Raw genomic sequence first — 26,525 nt, 5'->3', positions numbered from 1 at the left:
CTTCATATTTCACCAGTGGAGATATGACTAGAAGCTTTCTACTGTTAGGTGAACCATGAAAGAGCACAGAAGTATAGATTGAAAAGAAAGAAGTTTTGGTACTCTTTCTTTTTTAGTTGTAATTGGCTAACGTTGCTCCTTTATTAGTTATTAGCAATGAAATGAGTGAAAATTTGTTACTATCCAAATTAATTGGAATCAAATCAGACTAAGCTGCACCTGCTAGCTTGAGACGTGTTTAATAATACATTCTCCAAAAAATACGTGTGTGCTGCTAGTTATTTATAGAATCCAATAGAGTTGCCAATGCATACGAGAGTGACCAATGTAAAGGTTGGAGCATATAAGAGTTTCAGATATCAAAATGTAACTTAGAAGTTAGAATGCCACTTTTTCATAGATACAATTCTAATCTCACACAAATAAAATTAGTCATTTGAAGAGGGGGTTGCTTCGCAGCAAATTGTGAAAATCCTCTTGGAAACCTTAGGGCGGCGCTGGGGTTCACCCGTGTGACCCCAGCAGACTTATCACACTAAGCCTCCCCCACTTCTGATTTTATGTTTTGGGCCTAACTGGTCCACATGTGTAATCCAGTCAATTTTGTTGTAGCAATACAAAAAATTTGTTCGGGAACAGAAAAAATTATTCTGAAACAAAAGATAGTTATTGGACCTTGTGCGATTATTTGACTGCCAGTCAAACATGTGACTCTTAGTATTTGCGGAAACCTTACCCTCTTTCGGACGGCGTGTGTCCCGCAAAATTTATTTTGGTCTGTAACCGATAAGTTCAAAAAAATATATTTTATTTTGGTCTGTAAATAGGGATTTGCTTTGTTTACTAGTTTTGGGCTGTGTTGGAAGCAAACCAAGCAAGATGGGCTTGGATACAGGGCCCAGCCCATGAAATGACGGCCCAGTAGCTGCCGTCCTAACCATGACCCGTGGGGGTGACACGTCGTCTGGCTGGCTGTGTGTGTCACTGGAGACCGCGGGCGTCTTCTTCCTGCCACCCGACCCCGACCCCAACCCTCCCCTCCCCCCAGGCCCCATCGGCAAGGCAAGGCAAGGCGACGGCAATCGACATCGAATCCCTTCCCGTTCTCTCCGATCCCCAATCTCCTCTCCTCTCCTCTCCTCTATCCAGGGCTTCTTCTCAAGAGGAGAGATCCCATCCCATCCGGTTTGATCGAATCGAACCACCTCACCCGCAGATCTATTGTTATTGGACCCCGCTCGCCGCCGCCGCCGCCGCTGGCCGCCGCCTAATCACGGCCGGCCGGCCGGCCGCTGCCTCCCTCTCCTCGCGCGCTTCGCCTTGTATGGAAACACGCAGCAGCAGCCGCAAGCGCGCAGCCGCCGCCGCCGCCGCCTCCTCCTCCTCATCAGCCTCCAAGCGCTCCCGCCCCAACACCCGCCGCAACTCCTCCGCCCCCGTCCCCGCCCCGGTCCCCGCCCCTGCCCCCTCAATGGAACCCTCCCCGTCCTCCCGCCGCCGTTCCCGCGCCGCCGCCGCCGCCGCTGCCGACAAGGGCAAGGACCCCGACCCCGCCTCCTCCGACCCCTCTGCCCCCGCCCCCGACGATGACTCCGACGCCCCCTTCCCCCAGTCCTTCACCTCCGCCAGCACCGCTCTCCAGGGCCTCCTCCGCAGGCTCGGCGCCGGCCTCGACGACCTCCTGCCCTCCTCCTCCTCGGCCCCCTCCTCGGCCACCTCCGCACACCTCAAGAGGATCCTCGCCGGCCTGCAGGCCCACGGCGACGAGTCGCGCCAGCTCCAGTCCCTCATGCAGCTCTGCGAGATGCTCTCCATCGGCACCGAGGACTCGCTCGCCGCCTTCCCCGTCGACGCCTTCGTCCCCATCCTCGTCGGAATGCTTGGCCGCGAGGACGAGCCTGCCACCGCCGGCGCCAGTCCCGACGTCATGCTGCTCGCTGCCCGGGCCCTCGCCAACCTCGTCGACGTGCTCCCCTCCTCCTGCTCTGCCGTCGTGCACTATGGGGCCATACAGTGTTTCTGCGCTCGACTGCTAACCATCGAATACATGGACCTCGCTGAGCAGGTACCTTGTTTTTTCCCAAATAACAATCAATCATTGAGTACATGCTGCTAACACTTAATCCACCCGTCTTCTTAGTCTCTACAAGCTCTTAAGAAGATCTCTCTGGAGCACCCAACCGCATGTTTGCGAGCTGGGGCGCTAATGGCCGTCCTATCATATCTCGATTTCTTCTCCACTGGGGTTCAGGTACTCAGACATTCCATATCTTTCGAGCCCTCCTATATTCTGGCAGCCTTTCATAAGTTGTGCACTGTTTGCTTCTACTTACACCTGTTCCCATGGTGGGGATCTTTGTTCTGTAGAGAGTAGCATTGTCTACTGCCGCAAATATCTGCAGGAAGCTGCCGTCTGATGCTTCTGAGTTTGTCATGGAAGCTGTCCCTTTGCTCACGAATCTCCTCAACCACCATGATTCCAAGGTGCCTTTTCAGATTAGGACCTCTGACTTGTGATTTTACCTATCCATCCTGTTCAGGTATAACATGCAATTCCAACTCTGTTATGTGTGTTCCAGGTACTAGAGCATGCTTCTGTTTGTTTGACACGCATTGCCGAAGCTTTCACCCACTACCCAGAGAAACTTGATGAGCTCTGCAATCATGGATTGGTTGCTCAAGCTGCTAGCTTGATATCTGTTGGCAACTCCTCTGGCCAGGCATCACTGAGTACATCCACATATACAGTATGCACCTTTGTATCCTCTATTAGGGTTTGCCATGCCCCCTCTCTCACTCTTGTGCTAAGATTGGGTTGTATGTTTTTTTCAGGGCTTAATCCGTCTTCTCTCAGTATGTGCTAGTGGATCACTGCTGGCAGTTAAAACACTACTACTTCTGGGAATCAGTGGCACTCTTAAAGATATCCTTTCTGGATCTGGTTTGATTTCTGGAACATCAGTCTCCCCTGCTCTAACAAGGCCTGCCGATCAGGTGAATATTTCTATCACTGATTTATGACTTAAACTGTGCTTTTATGCTGGCCTTTTGACCAATTTAGCCATCTTTTTCTGTCTATGTAGCACATGGCTCGATTGTATTCGAGCAGATTCTGATTCTTCTGATATATCATTGAAAATTGTTAGGCTTAGGCATCTCATGCTTTCTAAAATTACATCTATCGCATCTACCTGGACAACTTTTGAGAACTCCAAAGGTCACATCATGTTCATAATTGTATCATGCACCATCGAGCAATTACTTGGGTAGTCTTTGTGAACACTGAACATAGATTCTGAAATTTACTGAGCTACTCTGTCTTGTCTTCGATGAAGATGTTAGGCATAGAATTTCAGCTGGCTGGTTGAAATGGCGGCAAGCTTCTGGCATCCTTTGTGACAAGAGGGTGCCACAAAAGCTAAAAGGCAAATTCTATAGGACAGCAATTCGTCCGGCGATATTATACGGTGCTGAATGTTGGCCTACAAAAAGACGACATGTGCAGCAACTGAGTGTAGCAGAGATGCGGATGTTGCGGTGGTTTTGCGGGCACACAAGGAGGGATAGAGTCCGGAACGAAGTTATTCGGGATAGGGTCGGGGTGGCACCAATTGAGGAGAAACTTACTCAGCATCGGCTGAGATGGTTTGGACATGTCCAACGAAGGCCTCATGAGGCGCCGGTGCGTAATGGGATCCTTGAGCTAGTCGATAATGTAAAGAGGGGTAGAGGTAGACCTAAACTGACGTGGGATGAGTCGGTTAAGAGAGACCTTAAGGATTGGAACATCTCTAAAGAGATAGCTTTGGATAGGAGCGCTTGGAGACTAGCTATCAATGTGCCTGAACCTTGAACTTATTTCTTTTGGGTTTCATCTCTAGCCTACCCCAACTTGCTTGGGAAAAAAGGCTATGTTGTTGTTGTTGGTTGAAATGGCGGCAAGCTTCTGGCATCCTTTGTGAAAAGAGGGTGCCACAAAAGCTAAAAGGCAAATTCTATAGGACAGCAATTCGTCCGGCGATGTTATATGGTGCTGAATGTTGGCCTATAAAAAGGCGACATGTCCAGCAATTGAGTGTAGCAGAGATGCGGATGTTGCGGTGGTTTTGCGGGCACACAAGGAGGGATAGAGTCCGGAACGAAGTTATTTGGGATAGGGTCGGGGTGGCACCAATTGAGGAGAAACTTACCCAGCATCGGCTGAGATGGTTTGGACATGTCCAACGAAGGCCTCCTGAGGCGCCGGTGCGTAATGGGGTTCTTGAGCGGGTCGATAATGTAAAGAGGGGTCGAGGTAGACCTAAACTGACGTGGGATGAGTCGGTTAAGAGAGACCTTAAGGATTGGAATATCAATGTGCCTGAAGCTTGAACTTATTTCTTTCGGGTTTCATCTCTAGCCTACCCCAACTTGCTTGGGAAAAAAGGCTATGTTGTTGTTGTTGTTGTTGTTGTTGTTGTTGTTGTACTCTGTCTTGTCTTCATAAACCATGCAAACGATCATTGAATAGATTACTGTGTTGAAAGACTTGCATCCTTTCTATTCTGCTGTTTTGAGCGACTAAGATTTCTTCCTTGTCCAGAACCAAGTATCAAAGCCATGCATTCTTGATTAATATGGTTGTCATCCCTGAGTTGAGTCCCTTGAGATGTTTAATGAGGCAGGAGGGTGTTGATTTAAGGCATACAGGGGAGCTCAAATCTCATTTGTAACTCGAATATACGATTGAGCAAAATCTGCCATTGCTCATCACTATTAAGTAGCTATTAGATTCTTACTAGTGTGCAAGTAAATTGTGTGTTTGACCAACCATATGTGATAAGTTACGGATAGAAAATTGTCATTTACTAATCATGAATGTATAATGTCATCTGCTGCTGCTTCTTGTTGCTCTCTTGCTTAGCTGCTGAAATCATATGGTGTACATATACAAAATAGTCTGGCATTTGATGAGTACGGATATATAGTGTTGTCTGCTGCTGCTTGCTGTTTTCCCATTTAACTGCTGAAACATTAATTATTGAAACCTGTACTGTTTGACCCATGGGATTCGTACACTTGCGCTTCTTTGCCCAAATGTTTATTTTATTTTATTTACTTCCAATTCTGCAGATGTTTGAGATAGTGAGCCTTGCTGATGATTTGCTTCCACACATGCCTGCGAGAGTCATTAATTTACCAACATACTACCATTCTTATAAAAGCTCTTCAACAAAGAAATCTGCTTCGATCAAACAAGATGGGTCTGGTTCAACAGAAAATGAAAGATCCGGCCGTGAGAGACTATTGCGTGAGCACCCTGAACTTCTGCAGCAGTTTGGTATGGATTTGTTACCCACGATGACACAGGTTCGTGCCAAAATTCTTCTCCTGATGACCAATTTCAACTGCTATTGGTATTTTATCTTTGGGTACTTAGCCTGTGTTCTCATTCAGGTGTACGGTTCTAGTGTAAATGCACCGATACGTCACAAGTGCTTATCTATTATTGGGAAGTTAATGTACTACAGCTCTGCTGAAACAATCCAATCCCTCCTTGGCACAACAAACATATCCAGGTTTTCAAACAAGTTCTCTCAATGCCTGATTCCTTTTGCCTAGACAATGGTTTCAGAACATTGGATGCTAAAACCTCTTGCACTCTCTCAATGGATGTACTTCTTTTTATCCCTTCTAAGGTACATATCATTTCCCATCTGCAGCTTCCTCGCAGGAATACTTGCATGGAAAGATCCTCAAGTGTTGATTCCTGCTCTTCAGATAGCAGAAATAATGATGGAAAAGCTTCCGGAGACATTTTCTAAGTTGTTTGTGAGGGAAGGTGTTGTTCACGCTGTGGAGTCACTTATATGTTCAGAATCCTCCAATACATTGCCTTCTCAGGTACCGCCACAGGATAAAGATAATGATTCTTCCATGCCGTCACGTTCTAGGCGTCAACGCAGGCGTGGGGTTGCTGTGCCAGCAGAAAACAGTTCATTAGATGAATCAAACAGTTCCAGTCTCGGGGTTGCCTGCTCAACAACAAGCACTTCAGAAGTTCCAAACACCAGCCTGCGTTTTGCAGTTAGCGATCATGCAAAGTCTTTCAAAGATAGATACTTCCCGACGGACAGTAATTCAAGTGATATTGGAGTTACTGACGACCTTCTTAAACTGAGAGCACTCTGTGCAAAGTTCAATACCGCAATTGAGAATGCCAAAACAAAAGCCAAAGGTAAATCAAAAGCTATGAGCGCTGATTGTTTTGACATCTCAATTGATGTAGAAGAACAATTAGACGAAGTGATATCTGAGATGCTCGCTGAGCTTAGCAAAGTTAATGGTGTTTCCACATTTGAGTTCATTAGAAGTGGAGTTGTCACAGCGTTGCTTGACTATCTGTCCTGTGGGACATTTGGGAAGGAAAAAGTATCTGAAGGAAACCTCCCACAGCTTCGTCAGCAGGCCCTTAGGCGATACAAGTCCTTCATATCTGTTGCCCTTTCTATTGACCATGAAAGGGATGGAACTCCCATGGCACTGTTGGTTCAAAAACTACAAAGTGCATTGTCTTCGTTAGAACGTTTCCCCGTTGTCCTCAGCCAGTCTAGTAGGATTGGTACTGGTGGCTCCCGTCTGACCTCAGGTCTTGGTGCTCTGGCTCAGCCCTTCAAGTTGCGTCTGTCCCGAGCTCAAGGCGAAAAATCACTTCGGGATTATTCATCAAATATTGTGCTTATCGACCCATTTGCCAGTCTAGCAGCTGTTGAAGAATTCCTTTGGCCCAGGGTTCAACGCAGTGAGGTTGCTTCGAAGCCTATAGCTCCATCTGTAAATAATTCTGAATCAGGGGTTCCTGGCACCACAGCTGGTGCATCATTAACAGCTGCAACGGCTCATTTCGGTCTTCGTCCAACGACAAGATCAAAATCTTCTGCTGCAAGTAGTGGTACATCCAAAAAGGATGCTCTCAATGAAAGCACTAGTACTGCCAAAGGAAAAGGCAAAGCTATTGTAAAACCAAACTCAGATGAATCAAAAGGACCTAATACGAGGAATGCTGCCCGCCAAAAGTCTGCTTCAGAGAAGGATTCAGAAATGAAGCGAGCGCATGGCCACAGTAGCTCTGAGGTATTTATTTCTTTTTGCACGCCTGGTTTGTTTAGTGCATAGTTAAAAAGGTTCTGTTTCCAGTTATAGCCGGCTAGCAGACATGCCTAATGGTTCTTCTACTTATCTGGGATTATTAATGTAACCTATAGCTCATTGCTTGGGCACCAAATAAACATGAGAATTTTGTCCGTGGAGCTAGATCTTAATTTTAGACTACCCTTTATAAAATGTATATATGGATTTTTCATGGCCCTGACTGTATGGAATTCTGAAAACTATTAAGATAATATTCCAGAAATTATGTCCTTGTACTCTCGTTTTTACTTGGGAGGGGAAGCATGGTAACTGATAAGTAACACATTCTATGATGATATATGCAGGATGAAGAGCTTGATACATCTCCCGTTGAGATTGATGATGCTTTAATGATCGATGATGATGACATTTCAGAGGATGACGATGATGATCATGAGGTAACTATTTGTAAATGGAATGCCATTTTCGTGTTGCTTTGTTGCTAGCAATGGTTGTTGGTTAGTCTTATATTTATTTATGATTAGGAAAGATGAGCTTTTAGTTGGTTCAGAATGATAATCATTTGCTTTCTTTCTGACTAATTAAATGATCTCTTCGAATTCTTAGGTTCTCCAAGAAGGGTCTCTTCCTATGTGTTCTCAAGATGGCGTACATGACGTGAAATTGGGTGATGCTGATGAGTCAAACATTGGCTCAGCCAGTTTTAGCCAGACGCAACTGTCATCTGGTTCCATTGCTAGAAACACATCTAACAGGGGACCAGATTCTTCTGAATTTCGAAGTGCAAGCACATTTGGTTCACGAGGTGCAATGTCATTTGTTGCTGCAACAATGGCTGGGCTGGCTTCTGTTGGTGGTCGCAGTGTTAGAGGTACCCGAGATCGGCGTGGTCTGTCACTTGGAGGTAGTATGAATGATAACAATAAACTCATATTCACTGCTGGTGGGAAGCAGCTCAGTAAACATTTGACGGTGTATCAAGCTATCCAACGTCAACTGATGCTTGATGAGGATGATGAAGAAAGGTTCAATGGATCTGATTTATCAAACGATGGAAACCGCTTCTGGGGTGATGTGTTCACAATAACATACCAGAAGGCTGATAACCAAGCTGAGAAGGGATCCCAAGGGGGTTCCACCTCATTAAACTCAAAATCAGATTCTTGCAGGTCTATCTCTGAAGCGCAGGGAGTTTCTCTTCTTGATAGCATCTTACAAGGAGAACTTCCTTGTGATCTTGAGAGAACAAACTCAACATACAACATTTTAGCACTATTACGTGTACTGGAGGGGCTTAATCAGTTATCCCCTCGTTTAAGAGCACAAGGTGCATCTGATGATTTTGCTGAGGGAAAAATCAAAACCCTGGATGAGCTATATAGAACTGGAGCCAAGGTATCCTCTGAGGAGTTTGTCAATAGTAAGTTGACACCAAAGCTTGCTCGGCAAATGCAGGATGTTCTTGCACTCTGTAGTGGCAGTTTACCTTCTTGGTGTTATCAAATGACCAAGGCCTGCCCATTTCTGTTTCCTTTTGAGACAAGGAGGCAGTACTTCTACTCCACAGCCTTTGGGTTGTCACGAGCATTGAATCGACTTCAGCAACAGCAGAGTGACAATCACAGCTCTGGTGGTGAAAGAGAGGTTCGGTTTGGCAGGTTACAACGCCAGAAAGTTCGTGTTTCCCGTAACCGTATTCTGGATTCTGCTGCTAAAGTTATGGAGATGTTCTCCAGTCAGAGGGCTGTTCTTGAGGTGGAATACTTTGGTGAAGTTGGAACTGGGCTGGGGCCTACTTTGGAGTTTTATACTCTCTTAAGTCATGAGCTACAAAGTGCTCAGCTGGGGCTATGGAGATCTACTACTCCATATGATTCAGGATTGCAAATTGATATGAATGATGTGATTAATTTAGACCCTGAAGATGGCTTGTCAGGAAAAAAACTCAGCTTAGATTTACCAGGTGATGGCAGACATTTGATACAAGCTCCTCTCGGATTGTTTCCTCGGCCTTGGCCACCTAAAGCTGATGCTTCAGAAGGTAGCAGATTCTTCAAAGTTTTGGAGTATTTCCGCTTAATTGGTCAAGTGACAGCAAAAGTCTTGCAAGATGGCAGACTTTTAGATTTGCCTTTATCAACAGCATTTTATAAGCTTATACTTGGAAAGGTATGTACAGAGAAGCTCTATTCCCAAATGCTGTGTATTTGTTTCATTTTGCTTTGCTTTGTTTAATTTGTTAATGCTGTGTACTGTGTTGTATTCTATTTCATGACCTATGCATTTCCATTGGACAGGAACTTGATTTGTTTGACATAGTTTCATTTGATTCTGAGTTTGGGAAGACATTGCAAGAACTGCGAGTTCTTGTTGAACGAAAGAAGTTCCTTGAGTCCACTCCTGGTGAGAATCAGCTAGAAGTTGCAGACTTGCGTTTCCGTGGTGCTGCTATTGAAGATATGTGTCTAGATTTTACTCTTCCGGGCTATCCTGATTATGTTCTGAAAGAGGGTGAAGGAAGCGCAATTGTAAGAGATGACGTCCATCCTGGTTTTATTTATTTTTGTGATTATGCTTTGTATTTCTTTCATGTATTAACAAGTGCAAAAACCATTCGCAGATTAACATTTACAACTTGGAAGAGTATGTTACTTTGCTAGTGGATGCTACAGTTAAGTCAGGGATAAAGCGACAGGTTGAGGCATTTAGATCAGGGTTTAATCAGGTACAGCTTCATTTGCATTGCTTTAAGATATTTATAATCGTTTCATTTCTTGATATGATATATATTGAGCTTAATCTAATGTTCTGGTTTACTTTGATACTTTAGGTGTTTGACATCTCATCCCTCCAAATATTTTCACCTCAAGAACTTGACTATCTAATATGTGGCCGACAAGAAATTTGGGAGGTAATACTCTGTTCTCTTTATCCAAGTTATAGTATGTTAAGTATTCCACTGAACAAATCTTGGTCTCTGCAGCCGGAATCCCTGGTGGATAACATAAAATTTGATCATGGGTATACTGCTAAAAGTCCTGCGATTGTGAGTGTAAGTGCATCCGTGCTTACGTGTTACGTCTCTTAGATCCAATTGTTGTGTAGCTCCTTGATTCTTTACTCTTGTTTGTAGCTACTCGAGATAATGGCGGAATTCACCCCTGATCAGCAGCATGCTTTCTGCCAGTTTGTAACTGGTGCTCCTCGCCTTCCACCCGGTGGTTTGGCAGCCCTTAGTCCCAAGCTTACTATTGTTAGGAAGGTATATTTCTTGGTCTATCATGACATTTGCTATTGGAACATGTGTATAGCTATTCCGTCTGATGTTGTATTTTGGGTAACTTGGTGCTATTTTTTATTATTGCCAGCACCCTTCAAGTGCGGTAAATACTTCAAATTCAACTGGGGTGACAGAGTCCGCAGATGATGATTTGCCTAGTGTGATGACGTGTGCTAATTATCTGAAGCTGCCCCCCTACTCCACAAAAGTATGGTGCCCTTTGTTCTCTGTTCTTTTCTCTGAAAAAGGATTTGACATTCTGATGGTTCCTGCTGCTGTTTGAACAGGAAATCATGCGCAAGAAGCTGCTTTATGCAATCCTGGAAGGCCGAGGATCATTTGATCTTTCATAAATAATATATATCCAAACTAACATACAGGGGTCAATTTATGTCGCAGAATTAGTTTCTTGGTTGGTCCCTATAACATAGGTTGAGGTACTAGCCGCTCAGCAGACAGCTTCAAGGGTGAACCAGGTGCTGCATTTTTTTTATTGTTTTTTCAACTATATATTCTCCTCGGATCCTGTCTATATGTACACACTTTCCGTATAAAGAATTGCCCTTGTCACCTATTATGAATTTACAGCTATAACATTGAAGTTTAATATGTTTTGGTTTGTGTTTGATTTGTTTCCTGTGGGCAGGCTAGGCTGTAGCCCCTTGAGGAGTGCACCAACAAGAACAGAAAGCAGCTCGTTCTCTCAGTACATGTAATAAAAATGATTTTTTTTGTTCCAGAATTGGTATCTTTGCTGTGTCGATCCAGAAACAAAGAACATGTAAATGTGTGATGACTGGCTTGATAATAAACGTGGTGCAGTGTACCTTTTATATATTTTTTTTACTGCTAGGCTGTCGATCTAGAAACACAATGTTCGGCTGGCTGTGGCTGATAGCTGCTGCTGATTTGTTGTGAGAAAAAAATACTGCTAGTGACTAGTGTTGGTTTGGTGTGAGAAAAATACTGTTGGCTGGTTGCAGCAAACAGAGTGAAGCACAGCAGATAATATCATTAGCACTTGCGCGATTGCTGATGTAACTTGAACGGATGGTAGGCATCTTCAACAAATTTGGTTATAAGAATATCGAACTTCCTAACAAATATTTACATCAACTTATCTATAAAGGCTACTTACTGAAAGGAGGCATTGAATTGAACAATATGAAAATGTTGTCGATATCACTCATTGCCAATGTTGTCGACGTGGCGAGCCACCGCCTGGACGATCCACGCGAAATGACCAGGCTGCCTCTACGTCTTCATATGTATGACTGGTGGACCCGCCCGTCTCCTTCCACCTCCAACGCCCACCTGCCTGCCTCTGCCTGTTTGGGAGGAGGAATCGGCGCCAGGCCGCGCGCTCATGGTTGCCGCCCGTGTGCGTCACCGGCGCCGGCGGCTTCATCGCGTCGTGGATCGTCAACCTCCTCCTCGACCGCGGGTACCACTCGATTCGATTTGAGTGGTGGGATCTTCTCCGGCTGCGCAAGTAGCAGGCGTCATCGGTGTCCGGCTCGGCGGCGACGAGTGCGTCGTCGAAGCCGAGGCCGCTGCACCGGCTGATCCGCCGCGGTACGAAGCCTCCGGATCCTCAGCCTCCACCCTACTCCTGTCCCTCCTCACCCCCGACCCTTCCCCTTCCTCATCGCCCGCCATGCTGTCCGGCCGCCTGGGCGCCGCTCGAGGCTAGGGATGCCGAGGTCGCCGCGGTGGCCGGCATAGGGTTGGGATCCCACACCCCGCCGCCGGCATGCCCGCGGCCGATGCCGTGCGCCGGACGGCCCGGCCATGGCGTTCCCGGTGCTATGGCAGCGAACGTCGCGAGTTAGCGAAGCCATCAGAAGCAGGAGCTCACCGGGTTCCGTGTGAGGGGTTGGACGACGAGGACAAGGACCGGAAGTGTCCGGCAGTGGTGGTAGGTGGAGCTCGGCTTGGACGGTAATGCCGTTGCATGATCTGAAATTCCCGGTAAGGGAGCGGCTGAGTTGGAGGTGGAAGGCCTCGGGGAGTGAGCTAGGGGGGTCGTGGTGCCATTGGTGCGAGGGATTGGAGAGAGATGGCCCGAGTTGGCCGGATTTTGGTCGCCCGCGGCGGTTCTGCTTGATCTGTGGAGAATCTGCTTGAGCAGGAGGTGAGGCTACTCGCCGCCGCGGCTAGGCTGCAGCTGCTGGCCGCGTGTACCTCAATGAGGCCGTCTTGTGCTGGTACCAACCATCGAATTGGAGATGGATGAGGCTGCAGTAGGTATTGTGCTTGGAGCACTGGTTGTGTCTGCATGTGCTTGCCAAGATCATGAGACATGGCGTGTTTGGTGCTGGGGATTTGGAGGAATCAGCGTGTTGATTTGCGTCAGGAGAAGAACGACAGGGAGGGGAGGAAAGGAGATTGCCGCAGTTGATGCTCAGCTTGGTTTGGGAGCAAATCATATAGATCGGCCGGGCAAGATTGATGGCCTGCAACTAAGCTACTGCTAATTAATGCTTTTGATTCGTTGGGGGCAAAGCAAGAAGGGAGATGAACTGCTGCTGTTCTCAAGTACCTTGTCGTTGCTCTTGGCTGGAGGTGGAAGAAATGCTGGGGCAGCCTAGTCATTTCGCATGGCTGATCCATGCTGGCATGAGGAGGTGGCTTGCCACGTCGGCAAAATTGGCAAATAGTTTGCTTCGTGCGTAGAGGAGTGGCAAATCTTATGACCCAAAATAAGAGTAGTATGCCAAAGTATTATTGCATTGGTAGCATCCGAAGCGTTTGTCTGATCATCTACTCCTACTTTGGAAGAAAGGGATGTCTACGTGATACTATAGGTGAGAAAGAAAGATAATCGGCAGATATGAGTGCTGAACTGAGTGACTAGAAATGTTGCATTGGGAACAACAGGTTTTAGGAAAATATGCCACGTATGGATTTATATATTAGAATTGCTGTAAGTAAAACATGGTGTAGAGTCGTTGCATAGTACAAATATGTATTTTAAGGAAAGAAAAAAAAAACTAAGAGGACTCTTTTCTACCTACTATAAACAGACTTATTAGAGTTGTAGTACAGTACTACATTAGGATGTTTAGAGTTGTACTGCTAGTATCTGGCCTTTATAAAAGCTGAGAGGTTAGGTCAGGGGAAAGTAAGGCCGCCCCCAAATCCATCTCCATCCTGTTCGATTCATTTGCCGCCGCCACAGCTGCTAGGGTTTCGATGGCATCCGGTGAGGGCAAGAAGAAGATGATCACTCTCAGGAGCTCCGACAACGTGGAGTTCGAGGTGGAGGCGGCGGTGGCGATGGAGTCACAGACCATCCGCCGCATGATTGAGGATAACTGCGCCGATAACAGCATCCCGATCCCCAACATCAACTCCAAGCTCCTCTCCATAGTCATCGAGTACTGCACCAAGCATGTCCACACCACCAAGCTTGAGGATGCCGCCGCTCCCGCCCCCGCCAACACCGCTATCAGCGGCGAGGACCTCAAGAAATGGGACGCTGAGTTGGTCAAGATCGATCATGCCACTCTCATCGACCTCATCGAGGTATACCCCATCGTTACCCGACTTATTTTCCCCTTTCTCCGCGATTTTGAACCCTTATTAGATCTATCTAGAGGTAGTGGTCAGGTTGTATGTATTAGAGGAAAATATACCCTAGATTGATTATTCGATTTAGATTGATTGATTATTCGATTTAGATTTAGATAGATTGATTACTTGGTGTAGATTGATTGATTTGTGTGTTGCAATCCTATCTATATATGTACTCTGGATTATACCCAAGATTGATTGATTATGTGCCGCAATCATATCTATATGTCCTTGTATTAGTGACCATGCTTGTATGGATTTCCCTCTTAGTTGGAGTAAAACCAAACATTATGTGCCGAATCATATCTATAATGTAGCCCGCACATATAATTGTTGACATGTTGTCTATGAGATGTGCCCAATATCTGCAGTTGTTAGCAATTGACCAAATTAAAGTTGCCTTTGCCAAAGGCAGTTTGATGTTCTAGCCTAACAGCTGCAGACACGGTGATTGCCTTTCAGGCTGCCAACTTCCTGGAGATCAAGGGTTTGCTGGACCTGACCTGCCAGGCGATGGCTGACATGATCAAGGGCAAGAGTCCAGAGGAGATCCACAAGACGTTCAACATCATGAACGACTTGTCCCCTGAGGAGGAAGAGGAGATCATCTGGGACATCCAGTGGGCTCTCGAGTGATGGCTGCTTAATTCATTCCGTGCTTGGAAGAAACAAGTGGGTACTGCAAATGCTGCTAGTACTTATCAGTGCTAGTTCTGCTACTATCTGGTCGTATGGTTGTGATAAATTGCGTTTGGTGAACCTACCTAGTAGCTAGGTGGTATTAGATGGAAGTTAAACTGAGTGGCACTGCCATGTATGTTCGAATCGGTTATATATTTGCAGCATCTTGTTGTTGTTTTTATTTTGGTGTCTCTTCTCATGGCTGTGATTGGGAATCAGCAGCTGCCTGCGCTCTGCTGACTGGTGCACACCGGTTTGATGAGAATGACATTGCTGGCTTGCTGTGCTTCTGCTATGGCGCTATGTGGTTGTTGACTTCTTGTGAATAGGATAGGAGGTGCAGCTTCGATGCTGACGGCCTGTAGCCCCTGGATGGCCTCTGCTTTCTTATCCATCCATTGGGCGAGGCCAAGCGAGCAAGCAGCGGCAGAAAATTCTCTGGCTGTCCGACCTGGACTTTCATCCGATAAGGCAGAGCCCAGGCAGGCCAGCAGGCCATCATAAGCGCGGCAGAGTAGGCCGAGCCACTCTTCCTGAGCGATCGAGGAAGGAGCAGCAGGAAGGGCAGCCATGGCGAAGCCCATCTCCATCGAGGTGTGGAATCCCAGCGGCAAGTACCGCGTGGTGAGCACCAAGTCCATGCCGGGAACGCGGTGGATCCGCCTGCTCACCGACAACGACTGCCGCCTGGAGGTAATCGATCTCTTCTGCTCTTCTTCAATTCATTGCCGTCGATTCACTCACTCAGCAATCAATCACTCATATTCAACTAGATATGCACCGAGGCCAAGACCATCCTCTCCGTCGACGACATCCTGGCGCTCATCGGCGACCGCTGCGACGCCGTCATCGGGCAGCTCACCGAGGACTGGGGGGAGGTGCTCTTCTCGGCCCTCAAGCGCGCCGGCGGGACGGCCTTCAGCAACATGGCCGTCGGCTACAACAACGTCGACGTCGAGGCTGCCAACAGGAACGGCATCGCCGTCGGCAACACGCCGGTGAGTTAGTAGTGTAGTGCGTGAGATAGATAGATGTTGCTGCTCGATCGGCAACTAACCTTCTCTGATCGCCGTGCTGTTTCACTCCATCAACTACTATACTGGACTGACTGATGATGAAACCAAAACCAAAACCACATGGCCGGCGATGCAGGGCGTCCTCACCGAGACCACGGCTGAGCTCGCTGCCTCCCTCACGCTGGCAGCAGCCAGGAGGATCGTGGAGGCGGACCAGTTCATGAGGGCTGGCCTCTACGAGGGATGGCTCCCGCACCTGTCGGTATCCATTATCACAGTACTCCCTCTATTCCAAATTATAAGTCATTCCAAGAATCTTGGAGAGCCAAAATTTTTCAAATTTGACCAAATTTATATGACAAGATAATAACATTTATGATACCAATTAAGTATCATTAGATTCTTTGTTAGCTATATTTTCATAATGCACCTATTTGATGTCATAAATTTTTATATTTCTCTCTATAATTTTGGTCAAACTTTGAGATAGTTTGACTTTCCAAGATTCTTGGAATGACTTATAATTTGAAACGGAGGGAGTATAAAAGACAAGTAATGCTGCCGATCAACCCAGGTTACTGAACAAATTGCTGCAATCAGGTTCGTTGGCAACCTGCTCAAGGGTCAGACTGTTGGGGTCATCGGAGCTGGTCGCATCGGCTCCGCGTATGCACGCATGATGATCGAGGGCTTCAAGATGAACCTCATCTACTACGACCTCTACCAGGCCACACGCCTTGAGAAGTTCGTCACAGCATATGGGCAGTTCCTCAAAGCCAACGGTGAGCAGCCTGTCACCTGGAAGAGGGCCGCCACCATGGAGGATGTCCTCAGGGAGGCTGATGTGGTCAGTCAGCTGATCGATTTTTTTTTCCCTTCATATACATGCATCATAATCATCATATATATACATAACCTACCCTTGCAATTAATCTAGTTACTATCCCCATACAAACAAATACATCTCTCATACTAGCATATATATTTGCATTTAATTTGTACATACTGTTGTGCATGACAGATAAGCCTGCATCCAGTGCTGGACAAGACCACTTACCATCTCATAAACCCTGAGAGGCTGGCCATCATGAAGAAGGAGGCGGTTCTTGTGAACGCAAGCCGGGGGCCTGTGATCGATGAGGTTGCCCTGGTGGAGCACCTCAAGGCCAATCCCATGTTCCGCGTTGGGCTCGACGTCTTTGAGGTACTGATGAAACTGAAATGATCAGTTGGTCATCCATCAGCAATTCAGCATGCATGCTCGATACGACGATACATAATCTGCGATATATATGTATATAATGCTAACTACTTATATTATTAATAATTCAATAGGATGAGCCTTACATGAAACCTGGACTGGCTGACATGAAGAACGCTGTCGTTGTACCACACATTGCATCAGCCTCCAAGGTTTGTAGGAACGGTGGCAGCCAATCAAGTTGTTGTGATGAGTCTTATTATATTTGAGAAGATAAAGACACAACTACTGACACAACCATTGCAATAATTCTCCTTGTTTCTTCAGTGGACACGTGAAGGAATGGCAACGCTGGCTGCTCTCAACGTTCTTGTAAGTCTTCTGCTGCTGCGGCTGCTGCTGCTGCTGGCAGCAGTAACCTCTAGTTTTAAGCCACATACGTAGTGGTATATCAATTTGTCTGTATACATATACTTGTGCTACTAATAATTTACTGATCGATGGAGAATTTGTATTGGCTAAAAAAAAAACAGGGTAAGATCAAGGGTTACCCTGTTTGGGGAAACCCCAATCAAGTGGAGCCCTTCTTGAACGAGAGCGCGACGCCACCGCCTGCTTGCCCGAGCATCGTTAATGCGAAACAACTCGGTTGGTGACCCTCCATCTACTTTACATGGCAATGCATTGATGCGGTGTGTGTGTGTGTGTTGTCTCGTCCAAACATGGTTAATGCTAGCTGCTTGGACAAGTACATAACATGCACATGGCTGTTAATTGCCTCTTCAAGTATACATTTGCCACTAATTCACGACCAACTTTAGTTATCTGATTATGTGTATGCATGTTGCAGGCCTGCCATCTTCAAAGCTTTAGGGGCCAATGACGTTGCTACTGCATACTAAGTTACAAGTGAAGTATACATACTTGGAAGGCATCTATCTATGTATCAGAATGATGAGCAGCTGCAGTCAGAGCTTCCTCTCCATTAATATCATATATAATATCATAATCGCCCTCCAACTTATTAATTAGCTATATGTTAGTATATAGCAGTATCTGCAACTTAATTTTTGATCCATGCATGTATGTATCTGGAATAATGAAGCCATGCACCATGTATATATATGTATGTATCTTTAATTTCTTCTCCATGGATATATATGCATATGCTTGCTGTGGACCGGCCTGCAGACTGCAGAGTACTTGTTGGTTGTTGCTTGCATTGCGATGTGTCCAAGTTTTGTATTAAATTAAAGGCGGTCACAGCAACCACCTATATATGATTTAATTTGTAGTACTTGCTGCTACTTGCGAGCTAGCTACTAGATACACTGATACAGTACAGTAGTAGCTACAGTTGACACACATGCAAGAACAACATGCATCAGTGAGGAAGGAAACAGATCAGAGGAGCTAGATCCATGGAAATCAAGGACCAGGCGACTATATATAGCAAAAAACATGAAATCTCTCGCTGGTATCGATGAAGAGAGAGAGAGAGAGAGAGAGAGTACTAGCAGTGGTAATAACAAAACAAATGGAGAAAGAAAGAAATGAATCAGACGCAGCAGACAGGGGTCGGGTGGGTCCGGTAGAGATCGAAAAGGAATTGAAGGAGGGAATAATTAAATTTCATCAATGGAAACGGAAACGGAATGGGGAATAATAATAAATCCATCATCATCAGATGATGAGCTTGACGTAGTTGTCGTAGACGAAGTCGGCGAGGATCTTGTAGGCCTTCTCCGTGGGGTGGTAGCTGTCCCAGAAGAGGTAGTCGGCGACGGGGTCGCAGACGGCGGAGGTGACGCCGTTGCAGAGGACGGAGACCTCCAGGAGGCCCGTGCCGCAGCATCCCCTGGTGGCCTGCGTGAAGCCGTAGCTGCGCGGGTGCATCATCATGTCGTAGAGGAAGCCGTAGATGTCCATGAAGACGAGCAGCGTGCCGGGGTGCTTCGCCCGGAGCGCCGCCAGCTCCGCGACCATGCCGGCGTTGTAGGCGGCGGCCACCTCGTTGTGGCCCCGGGAGCAGCCGCGCTCCGGGCCGCCGGACATGGTGCGCTGCGACGGCACGCAGCCGATGGGCGGGATGCCGATGAAGGCCACGCGGCGGGCGCCGGCGTGGATGAGGTCCTCCACGAAGGACGAGGCGTGCCGCACGAGGAGCCGCGCGTACGAGGCGTGGTCGTAGTTGCTGCGCGCGCGCATGGTGAAGTAGGTGTTGGCCACGTCGTCGCTGCCGGCGCAGATGGCGAAGATGCCCCGGGAGAGGATCTCGGCGGCCTTGGCGTCCCCGGCGGCGGCGCGCACCTTGCCCAGGTACTCGTGGAACATGGCCAGCTGGTCGGGCATCGAGATGACGGAGGCGAGCTTGGGCGTGAGCGGGTCGAAGCCGGTGCCGCCGGAGGCGAAGCTGACGCCGGTGAGGAGGTCGTGCTTGTCCAGCGGCTCAGGGGAGAGGTAGGGCGGGAGGAGGTCCTTGAGGCCCAGCCGGGACGCTGCATTGATTATATATACATTGGGTTCAATTCAGTTCTTCTTCTTTCCCAAAATGACGAAACATGTTTATATATATGCATGTATATAAATACATGCATATAAGGATACCTATGAAGTCCGTTGGTATCCTGCCGTTGCAGAAGCGTCCGGTGGGTCGGTGGTTGAGGAAGTCGTGGCCGTAGGGAGGGAAGTCGGCCTTGACGATGGTGTTGATGCCGTTGTTGTTGCCGGGGTCGACGATGGAGTCGCCGAACACGATGAGGGCGGGCGCCTGGGGCTTGGTCGATGATCTCGTCGTGGTCGTCGTGGTGTTGGCGGCGGCGGCAGCAGCAGCAGCAGATACACCGCCGCCGCCTGCGGCCAGCACGAGCACGAGCAACAAGCTGCTGCAGCTGATGAGGTGCATCTCTTCCTGACGATGCCTCATTTCCTTTCTGCTAGTGGCTAGTGGTCTGGTGCGTGTAACATTAATTTATTTGGAGCAAAGCAATGCAATGGAGGAGATTGTATATATAGAGAGAGAGGTATCTCTCTCTCTGGTGGCTAGCTAGTAATAGCTACAGGCGGAATCGCCGCAATGCAATGGAATGCAATCCAAGCGGGTGTGGACAGAAGAGAAGTGCTGCTTTTCGAGGAGGAGCTGCTGCTGCTGCATAGCATATCCCTACTATATAATACCAGATACTACTGGTGGATGAGATCGACCGGAGACGGTGGATTTGATTTATGGTCGTAAATAAATTAATTAATTAAATGCCCTGCTTCAATTCATTCGGCTGGCTCGTGGACTTATTTGTGCTGGATGGACCCCGGCCGACGGCACAGTACGTGCCGCCGCCGCCGCTCCGCCCGGTAGTCGATGTCACATGGCCGCGTAAATGCAATGCCGGCAGGCATAGATGCGATCGATCCATGGGTTGGGTGTTGGTGTTGGGTCCTCTCCTACTCCATGATGGACCTGCCCGATGCTGCACTAGTAAATGACCACTGTGCCTTCCTCTGCTTCCGGATCCAGAAGGGGATTGCAGGCTTTGCTTTGCTAGCCCCCCAATTGGCATGCTCCGCAGGGGCATATTATCCTATTACTTATATAATTTTCTTTCTCCTTTGAACAAGAAAATTATTATTTGAAAACTAGTGTCTATTTATTGCTAAATATAAGATTGAATAATACTTATCTACTAACAGCAAAAATTAATACTATTGAAGAGTGTCCAACCGCAAATTTATCCGATGATATGATGTACCCAGTAGTCCTGGATGTACCTATAGGCACGCCGCTTCTAATTAATCCCTGCATCCGTACGTAAAATTAATTAGGTGCGCCCAATGACCGCTGCTCGATCTGCATGCCCTCCACCAGCGATGGTGGTTGCTGCATGCTACTCCAATGCAAGGCCAGCAGCTTGGTCGGCCGGGGAGTAAATGCAGTGCAATGCACATTTGAAGGCAGAGGTTGGCCAGGGTAGCCCAGTGGCCAAGCTAGCATTGAACCCAACAAGGACCGGTGCTATAGTAATCACAGTAACGCTAGCTAGCACTCTAGCCTCAGACTCAGAGTGTGTTTAGATCCAATAAAAAGTTATGGCAATTTTTAACTAAAGATTAGAAGTACTAACCAAGATCTAATTATAAAATTAATTACACGGATGGAGGGAAAATCGCGAGACGAAATTAATCCATCATTAGAGGTTGTTTACTGTAGTACGATATTGTCTAATTATGGTCCAATTAGACTTAAAAGATTGGAAAAAAGGGTATTTTTACCTCTACTTCAAAGCTCAATTGTCATTTTACCTCTTCTTTTTTAAACTTTATAATTTTGTCCTTTTATTTTGAAACGAAGCAGCCCTTTGCCCCTATTATACAACACTAGAACAAAAAAAGGTCTATTGCATAACTGCCCTCGTTTTGACCTCTTACTGCACGTTTGCCCCTCCTTTTCGGACTTTGTATGTTTGCCCCCGTTTTTTGAATCGTAACAACCAATATGCCCCTATTCTGTGAAGCGCAGTTAACAGTGTTAACAGACAGATGGAAAGACATAAATACCTCTGACTTAGATGACGATACAAGCAACCTAGATTTGCATATCCGGTTATATTTTTTTGAAATATACAAGCAAATCGCCACATATAAACTTAAATAAATGACAAAATATCATATTTCACATATGTATTTTAAAACCCTTTAAATAAATAACAAAATATTATATTTCACATATATATTTTAAAAATATCACACTGTACATCACATATTTTGGATCTGTAAAGAAAGTACAAGTCATATTTTCGTCTCCATGTCCAAATCACATGTAAGCATACAAGTTCAAATATCACGATCACATTGAAACATAATATTTTGTCACAGAATACACTAGGGACTGATTAAATTTCATATCCAGATTGCATGTCTAAGCCATATGCAACCTAGAACATACATGTCACCAACATTTTAAGCAGATCACATGAGTGAGTACATGTCCAGATCACATGAGCACCCCAAAACAAGAGAAAACATGGCCAGATCACATTTGAGCACTCCAAAATAATGCAGTACAATCCTAGGCCACAATTAAGCACCTAAACATCATTTTCTAAGCGTTGAAGTATGCAGCAAGCCTTGAAACACCTCTTCCTCTTCCCCTTCCTCTTCCTCTTTCTCTACCCCTTCCTGTTGGTGGTGCTTCTCCTTCAATGTGACTTGTACTAGCGCTGCAAAACATTGGAGTAAAAAATGTCTCAATAACTATTGCAATCATCATGCATATGAAGTCTGTACAATTTAGAAGGAAATAGGGTGCACATTCATCACTTACTTGGATGATTCAATAGATGATGACCTCGTAGCTCTACCTCTACCTCTCCCCATGTGCCGTGATGATGATGGAAGTGTAGCACTAGGATCATTGCTTCCCTCCTCTAATGCATTGTCAGAAGACAAGCGGCTCCTCTTCTGTCTAGCAGTAAGACCTCCTTGGCACTTCTTAGCTGTATGGCCTAGTTCATGTCATTCTGGGCACCTCTTTTGCTTTGTGCTGCCCGGTTCATCTGATGCCTTGATCCTAGATTTCCTTGGTCTCCCAGGCTTTCTTCTCAATATTGGCTTCTTGATTTTATAACCAGGATCGACACGTGGCCAAAACTGCTTTGATGTCATTGGATTGAACACACCAGAATAGGTCTTTTTGAACTTGGCAACTGTAGCAGCACCGTCCAAATTAAACCGGCTTAAATGCACTAACCATCATCTTAATACTTAATCAAGTTACTGTGCACTTAAAACAGTGTAACCTGACAGGCTGTCGGGTAAAATCCCGATTAAACTAATGTACTCCAGGATAACAATTGCACTTAGACCCGTACGAAGACGAGCACAAGTGATACCAGCATACAAAAGTCTTCAAATTGATTTACAACACAGGTTTTACATAAAAGTCTTAATACAAGCGACAGAGTTTAAAACACAGCGGAAGTTTAAAACTGAGTTCGAAATACAATACGGTAACCACAACGATGATATAAGGTGAGCTCCACATCCTGCCCACCGATGTGATGCCAACCTGCCCAATCTTTACGGGGAAGACGGGGCCCACTCGACGGTCCACCCAGGAGGAAGCGGCTGTCCAATCCAGGATGCACAAACCTCCTCGAAGTCAGCGGGAACGCAACCTGCTTAGAAGGGTTACAGCAACAACCCTGAGTATACTAATACTCAACAAGGCTTACCCGACTTTGGGTATACTTAGCCCATTACCTAGACATGCAAAGCTTTTTGGCTCTGGAGTTCTTTTGCTGAAAGGCTGCTAGAAGTGAATCCTTACTTTCAATATTTTAGCTCCATTTAGTATACCAAGTATTAACTAAATTCGCCTAATCATCTAGAGCACACATGGTGGAACAGATTATCTTTCAGTAACTCCCAAACCAGCCTTTTCCATTCCGTTTTCATTCCACTTTCTTACTACGATGTGACAAAGTGACCAAGGCTCTCATATCCGCGAGTCACGGCGAATCGATCCGATTTAACCTTGCAAGGTGGACCTAACTCACACGACACGTGAAAACCCCGTCGGGCCACACACGTCAACTGTTCCCATCATCACCCCGACGTCTGAATCACGCCTGCCAAAACCCGGGTGAAGGGTCCCTCACGACGAACTCCCAGAGAACCCGAAGGCGACATGCTCTCCAACACCCGCCATCATTCCACTCCCAGAGTAGCAGGTCGCGATTCAAAGTATCGTTGCAAATCAGGTAATTAGCTTACCGGTTTCGACTACCTCCTACTTCCGGCATGTGGTTAGTACTGTTCAATCCTCGATCAACACTGCCAACAATGGAACGGTCCTCAATCGACACAGGCGGAGAATTCTTTTCATCCCTTCCATACCATTAATCCAACTCATTTCCGCCCGGTCTCCATTTCTCTTTACTCAACAATTCATTTCAAGCCATTACTAAGGAAATCAAGGTCCTAAAACTCGCGAGTAACAGTAATCACTCGACTTTTACCGAGATCCTACTTAGTAAAGCATTGCTAACGATACCTGCACACTAGTATGGACTCACAGGTACCTAGGGAGAACATGCATACTAGGGTTTCAAAATAACTCCTAAAACTTAAATGCACAAATATATAAATAAACATTGAATAATTTAAATTATGGTTATGCTCCGGGGCTTGCCTTGCAGGTCAGCGGGGTTAACGAGGTCTCCTGGAGCGTGCTCAACGGTGTCCTCCTGTTGCTCTCCTGCTTGCAGTTCCTGGATCGGCTCGGCGATCAGCTCGTAGGCGGCTTCGTTCGCGGCGTCTACACGAATATAAATATGCCATGCAACAGTTAGGACACAGTGCAATGCATGAGTGCTTATGATGCGATTCCAAAGATCAACTCATTTTAGCCTGAAGTGTTTCCTTCAAAATAATAACTACTAAACTTGCTTAGGGTAGCAGGGATTAAAACAGAGGCTTGTTTTGCATGCATGAAACAATTAACTAACAACATTTAAAAAGAAAAGAGCATGGCTAGGAATAAGTTATAAGCAAAACCCTAACTTGCATACATGATCTAGCAACAAGAATTGCCAACTTAACGTGATAGCAGTAAAGCATGCCACCCAAATTTTTCCAACATTTATTGCTGCTAACAAAGCATTTAAATAACCCTAGCAAGGTAAGCGAAACATAAATAGATCTACACAAAAGTGCACAACACCAGCACATGAAATTTTTACAGTGGATTACACATGTAAGGAGTAAGCCACTGCGAATTTTTCATAATTTTTAGAGCAACAGAACAACTGGTATTAATTAAACTAGCTTAAACACAAACTGAATTTTCATCAGGGCAAAAGTGATATTTCACAAGAACAAGTATTTTTCCTCTGAATATCTTGATTTTATAAACCTAACAAAATTTGTTTGGTATTTTTCGCATTTTTCTGTGAATTTCTATGCAATTAAGAAGTTTCAGCCGAGATAATTAAAAGAAAACAAAAAAAAGATAAAGGGGGGGGGGGGCGCTGACAGCCGGGCCCCACTTGTCAGTGGGCACCGGCCCGGCTGCTTTCCCCCTCCCCTGCTTTGCGCTCGCTCGCGCGGCCGGCCGGCGGCGCTGCGGCGGGGCCCCACGGCCAGGACAGCAGGCGGGGTCGGGGGTGCGCGCGCGGGGCGGGGAACAGGGGCGCGCACGGTAGGGCGGCGGCGGCTTGCGGCGGCGGCGTTCCGGCCGCTGCGAGGCAAGGCAGCGGCGGGAGCGGGCGGCGCGAGCATCAGCATGGCCGGACGGCCACAGGGCGCGCGCGGGTTGGCGCAGTGAGGGCCGGCGGCGTGCGCAGTGGGGGCGGCGCACGGTCACGGCGACGCGGCGGCGATTCGGCAGTGGCGGCCGCTGATTCGGGTGGGGAAGAGGTCGGGGAGTAGGAGTAGGTCGCGATTGAGCTCACCGTGGGTCGATTTGGGGTGGAGGATGGCCGGGAAAGGTCGTCGGCGGAGAGGGGCGGAGCTCGGCGATGGCGGCGATGGCAGACGGCGTATGGGGCTTGATTTCGGCCGGGTTTGGGCACGGTTGCGCTCGTGGATGGTCGGAGTGGGTGGACGGCGAGTCTGCGCGGCTCCGGGCGCGACGAATTGAGGCGGGGTGGTGAGGGTTGGCCGGTGCGACGAGCGGCGGTGGCTCGAGCTCGACCTAGCTCTGCGCGAGCCCGAGGATGGGGATGGAAGGGAAGGACGGGACAGGACAGAAAGGTTCGAGGGCGTCCGCGAGGAGAAGAGCGGCGCCGGGGCGCGATTGCCGACGCGTGGCGTCGCTCACCGGCGGCCACAGCGGCGGTATGGCGTCGCGCGAGCACAGTAGAAGAACAGGAGAAGCACAGTGAACACGGTTGACGATTTTTGGCTCGAGTTTGACCAGTTGAAACTCCAAATTTCATGTAGGAACTTGAAATTTGGCCAAAATAAAAATTGTAGAGGAAGGAAAGATCTACAACTTTTGTTTTGGGCGAAAATTGATTTGAAGCTCGGATCGGTGACAAAAACGAGATCGAAAACGGCTAAGTAGATGTTTACTAAGCGAATGTGATTAGCACTAACGGCGAATTGAGTCCATGATTAGCGAGCATGATTAACACAAGGGTGTTACAGCCTTCCCCCCTTTAAAGAATCTCGTCCCGAGATTCAGGCATGAGAGAAATAAAAGGTGAGAAGGTTCGAAGATGAAGTACCTGGATGAGCGTTTAAAAAGTCCGGATACTTGGATCTCAGAAATTCTTCCTTTTCCCAAGTCGCTTCTTCTTCGGAGTGATTACTCCATTGTACTTTGTAGAATTGGTTGGTTGTGCGACGAGTAACTCGATCCTTGTGATCAATAATCTTGATAGGATGCTCAGGATAGGTGAGATCAGACTCTAATTGAATCGAGTCACTTTCAACAGCTTCCGTCGGAACTCTAAGGCACATTCTGAGTTGTGATACATGAAAGATGTTATGAACTGCAGAAAGATTTACTGGAAGATTCAACCGATAAGCCACAGGACCGCATCGTTCCACAATTGGATATGGACCGATGTAGCGGGGAGCTAGCTTTCCTTTTATTCCAAACCTTTGCACACCTTTCCAAGGTGAGACTTTCAGATAGACG

The 26,525-nt window shown here is 46.9% G+C and overlaps 4 protein-coding genes and 1 long non-coding RNA gene across 8 annotated transcripts; 3 read left to right on the top strand and 2 right to left on the bottom strand.

The window, feature by feature from the left end:
- Window positions 1–1,035: 1,035 nt before the first annotated feature.
- LOC120708832 (E3 ubiquitin-protein ligase UPL3-like) lies at window positions 1,036–11,352 on the top strand. Of its 2 annotated transcripts, none has more exons than XM_039995307.1 (18): window positions 1,036–2,065; window positions 2,141–2,251; window positions 2,368–2,484; window positions 2,580–2,747; window positions 2,833–2,994; window positions 5,113–5,349; window positions 5,437–5,558; window positions 5,703–7,113; window positions 7,476–7,568; window positions 7,738–9,300; window positions 9,429–9,659; window positions 9,752–9,856; window positions 9,962–10,042; window positions 10,115–10,183; window positions 10,265–10,393; window positions 10,500–10,619; window positions 10,699–10,887; window positions 11,070–11,352. In XM_039995307.1, exons 1-17 carry the CDS (start codon window positions 1,325–1,327, stop codon window positions 10,762–10,764), a joined length of 5,526 nt encoding a protein of 1,841 aa, XP_039851241.1. In that variant the 5' UTR covers window positions 1,036–1,324; the 3' UTR covers window positions 10,765–10,887; window positions 11,070–11,352. The 2 variants fall into 2 exon arrangements, with proteins under 2 accessions (XP_039851241.1, XP_039850548.1); XM_039994614.1 differs by having other exon boundaries at window positions 1,037–2,065; window positions 11,058–11,352.
- A 295-nt stretch (window positions 11,353–11,647) lies between these two features.
- Window positions 11,648–14,849, top strand: LOC120712000 (SKP1-like protein 1). 3 transcript variants are annotated; one of them, XM_039997996.1, is made up of 4 exons: window positions 11,706–11,849; window positions 12,132–12,141; window positions 13,593–13,939; window positions 14,450–14,849. In XM_039997996.1, exons 1-4 carry the CDS (start codon window positions 11,778–11,780, stop codon window positions 14,621–14,623), a joined length of 603 nt encoding a protein of 200 aa, XP_039853930.1. In that variant the 5' UTR covers window positions 11,706–11,777; the 3' UTR covers window positions 14,624–14,849. The 3 variants fall into 3 exon arrangements, with proteins under 3 accessions (XP_039855255.1, XP_039853930.1, XP_039854622.1); XM_039999321.1 differs by lacking the exon at window positions 12,132–12,141 and having other exon boundaries at window positions 11,648–11,986; XM_039998688.1 differs by lacking the exons at window positions 11,706–11,849; window positions 12,132–12,141 and adding an exon at window positions 12,148–13,218.
- Window positions 14,850–15,077: 228 nt separating this feature from the next.
- On the top strand, window positions 15,078–18,075 carry LOC120710210 (glycerate dehydrogenase HPR, peroxisomal). Its single transcript, XM_039996165.1, has 9 exons — window positions 15,078–15,361; window positions 15,442–15,666; window positions 15,821–15,942; window positions 16,285–16,531; window positions 16,706–16,888; window positions 17,020–17,097; window positions 17,213–17,257; window positions 17,419–17,533; window positions 17,736–18,075. The coding sequence occupies exons 1-9, from the start codon at window positions 15,239–15,241 to the stop codon at window positions 17,756–17,758; spliced, it is 1,161 nt and encodes a 386-aa protein (XP_039852099.1). The 5' UTR covers window positions 15,078–15,238; the 3' UTR covers window positions 17,759–18,075.
- Window positions 18,076–18,107: 32 nt separating this feature from the next.
- Window positions 18,108–20,037, bottom strand: LOC120711211 (GDSL esterase/lipase EXL3-like). The gene is made up of 2 exons (XM_039997026.1): window positions 19,493–20,037; window positions 18,108–19,383 (listed from the first exon to the last, which is right to left on the bottom strand). Exons 1-2 carry the CDS (start codon window positions 19,809–19,811, stop codon window positions 18,569–18,571), a joined length of 1,134 nt encoding a protein of 377 aa, XP_039852960.1. The 5' UTR covers window positions 19,812–20,037; the 3' UTR covers window positions 18,108–18,568.
- Window positions 20,038–21,699: 1,662 nt separating this feature from the next.
- Window positions 21,700–22,579, bottom strand: LOC120708317. Its single transcript, XR_005689389.1, has 2 exons — window positions 22,203–22,579; window positions 21,700–22,098 (listed from the first exon to the last, which is right to left on the bottom strand). It is a non-coding gene; the product is annotated as an uncharacterized LOC120708317 (long non-coding RNA).
- Between the last annotated feature and the right edge of the window lie 3,946 nt (window positions 22,580–26,525).

The sequence above is a fragment of the Panicum virgatum genome, chromosome 1K, assembly GCF_016808335.1.
Source record: "Panicum virgatum strain AP13 chromosome 1K, P.virgatum_v5, whole genome shotgun sequence".
Taxonomy (NCBI): Eukaryota; Viridiplantae; Streptophyta; class Magnoliopsida; order Poales; family Poaceae; genus Panicum; species Panicum virgatum.
This window is presented reverse-complemented; position numbering and strand designations above follow the sequence as displayed.

What these genes read in the sequence shown, in the direction of transcription:
- LOC120712000 (XM_039998688.1), top strand. Translation starts at nt 13,104, where the DNA reads ATGACCCAAAATAAGAGTAGTATGCCAAAGTATTATTGCATTGGTAGC. An exon ending in ATGTCTACGTGATACTATAG is followed by an intron (nt 13,219 to 13,592) that starts GTGAGAAAGAAA and finishes CCGCCGCCACAG; the next exon opens with CTGCTAGGGTTTCGATGGCA. An exon ending in CTCTCATCGACCTCATCGAG is followed by an intron (nt 13,940 to 14,449) that starts GTATACCCCATC and finishes ATTGCCTTTCAG; the next exon opens with GCTGCCAACTTCCTGGAGAT.
- LOC120711211 (XM_039997026.1), bottom strand. Translation starts at nt 19,811, where the DNA reads ATGAGGCATCGTCAGGAAGAGATGCACCTCATCAGCTGCAGCAGCTTG. An exon ending in GATACCAACGGACTTCATAG is followed by an intron (nt 19,384 to 19,492) that starts GTATCCTTATAT and finishes TAATCAATGCAG; the next exon opens with CGTCCCGGCTGGGCCTCAAG.
- LOC120710210 (XM_039996165.1), top strand. Translation starts at nt 15,239, where the DNA reads ATGGCGAAGCCCATCTCCATCGAGGTGTGGAATCCCAGCGGCAAGTAC. An exon ending in GAGGGATGGCTCCCGCACCT is followed by an intron (nt 15,943 to 16,284) that starts GTCGGTATCCAT and finishes TGCTGCAATCAG; the next exon opens with GTTCGTTGGCAACCTGCTCA. An exon ending in ACATTGCATCAGCCTCCAAG is followed by an intron (nt 17,098 to 17,212) that starts GTTTGTAGGAAC and finishes TTGTTTCTTCAG; the next exon opens with TGGACACGTGAAGGAATGGC.
- LOC120708832 (XM_039995307.1), top strand. Translation starts at nt 1,325, where the DNA reads ATGGAAACACGCAGCAGCAGCCGCAAGCGCGCAGCCGCCGCCGCCGCC. An exon ending in TCAACCACCATGATTCCAAG is followed by an intron (nt 2,485 to 2,579) that starts GTGCCTTTTCAG and finishes TGTGTGTTCCAG; the next exon opens with GTACTAGAGCATGCTTCTGT. An exon ending in TAACAAGGCCTGCCGATCAG is followed by an intron (nt 2,995 to 5,112) that starts GTGAATATTTCT and finishes CCAATTCTGCAG; the next exon opens with ATGTTTGAGATAGTGAGCCT.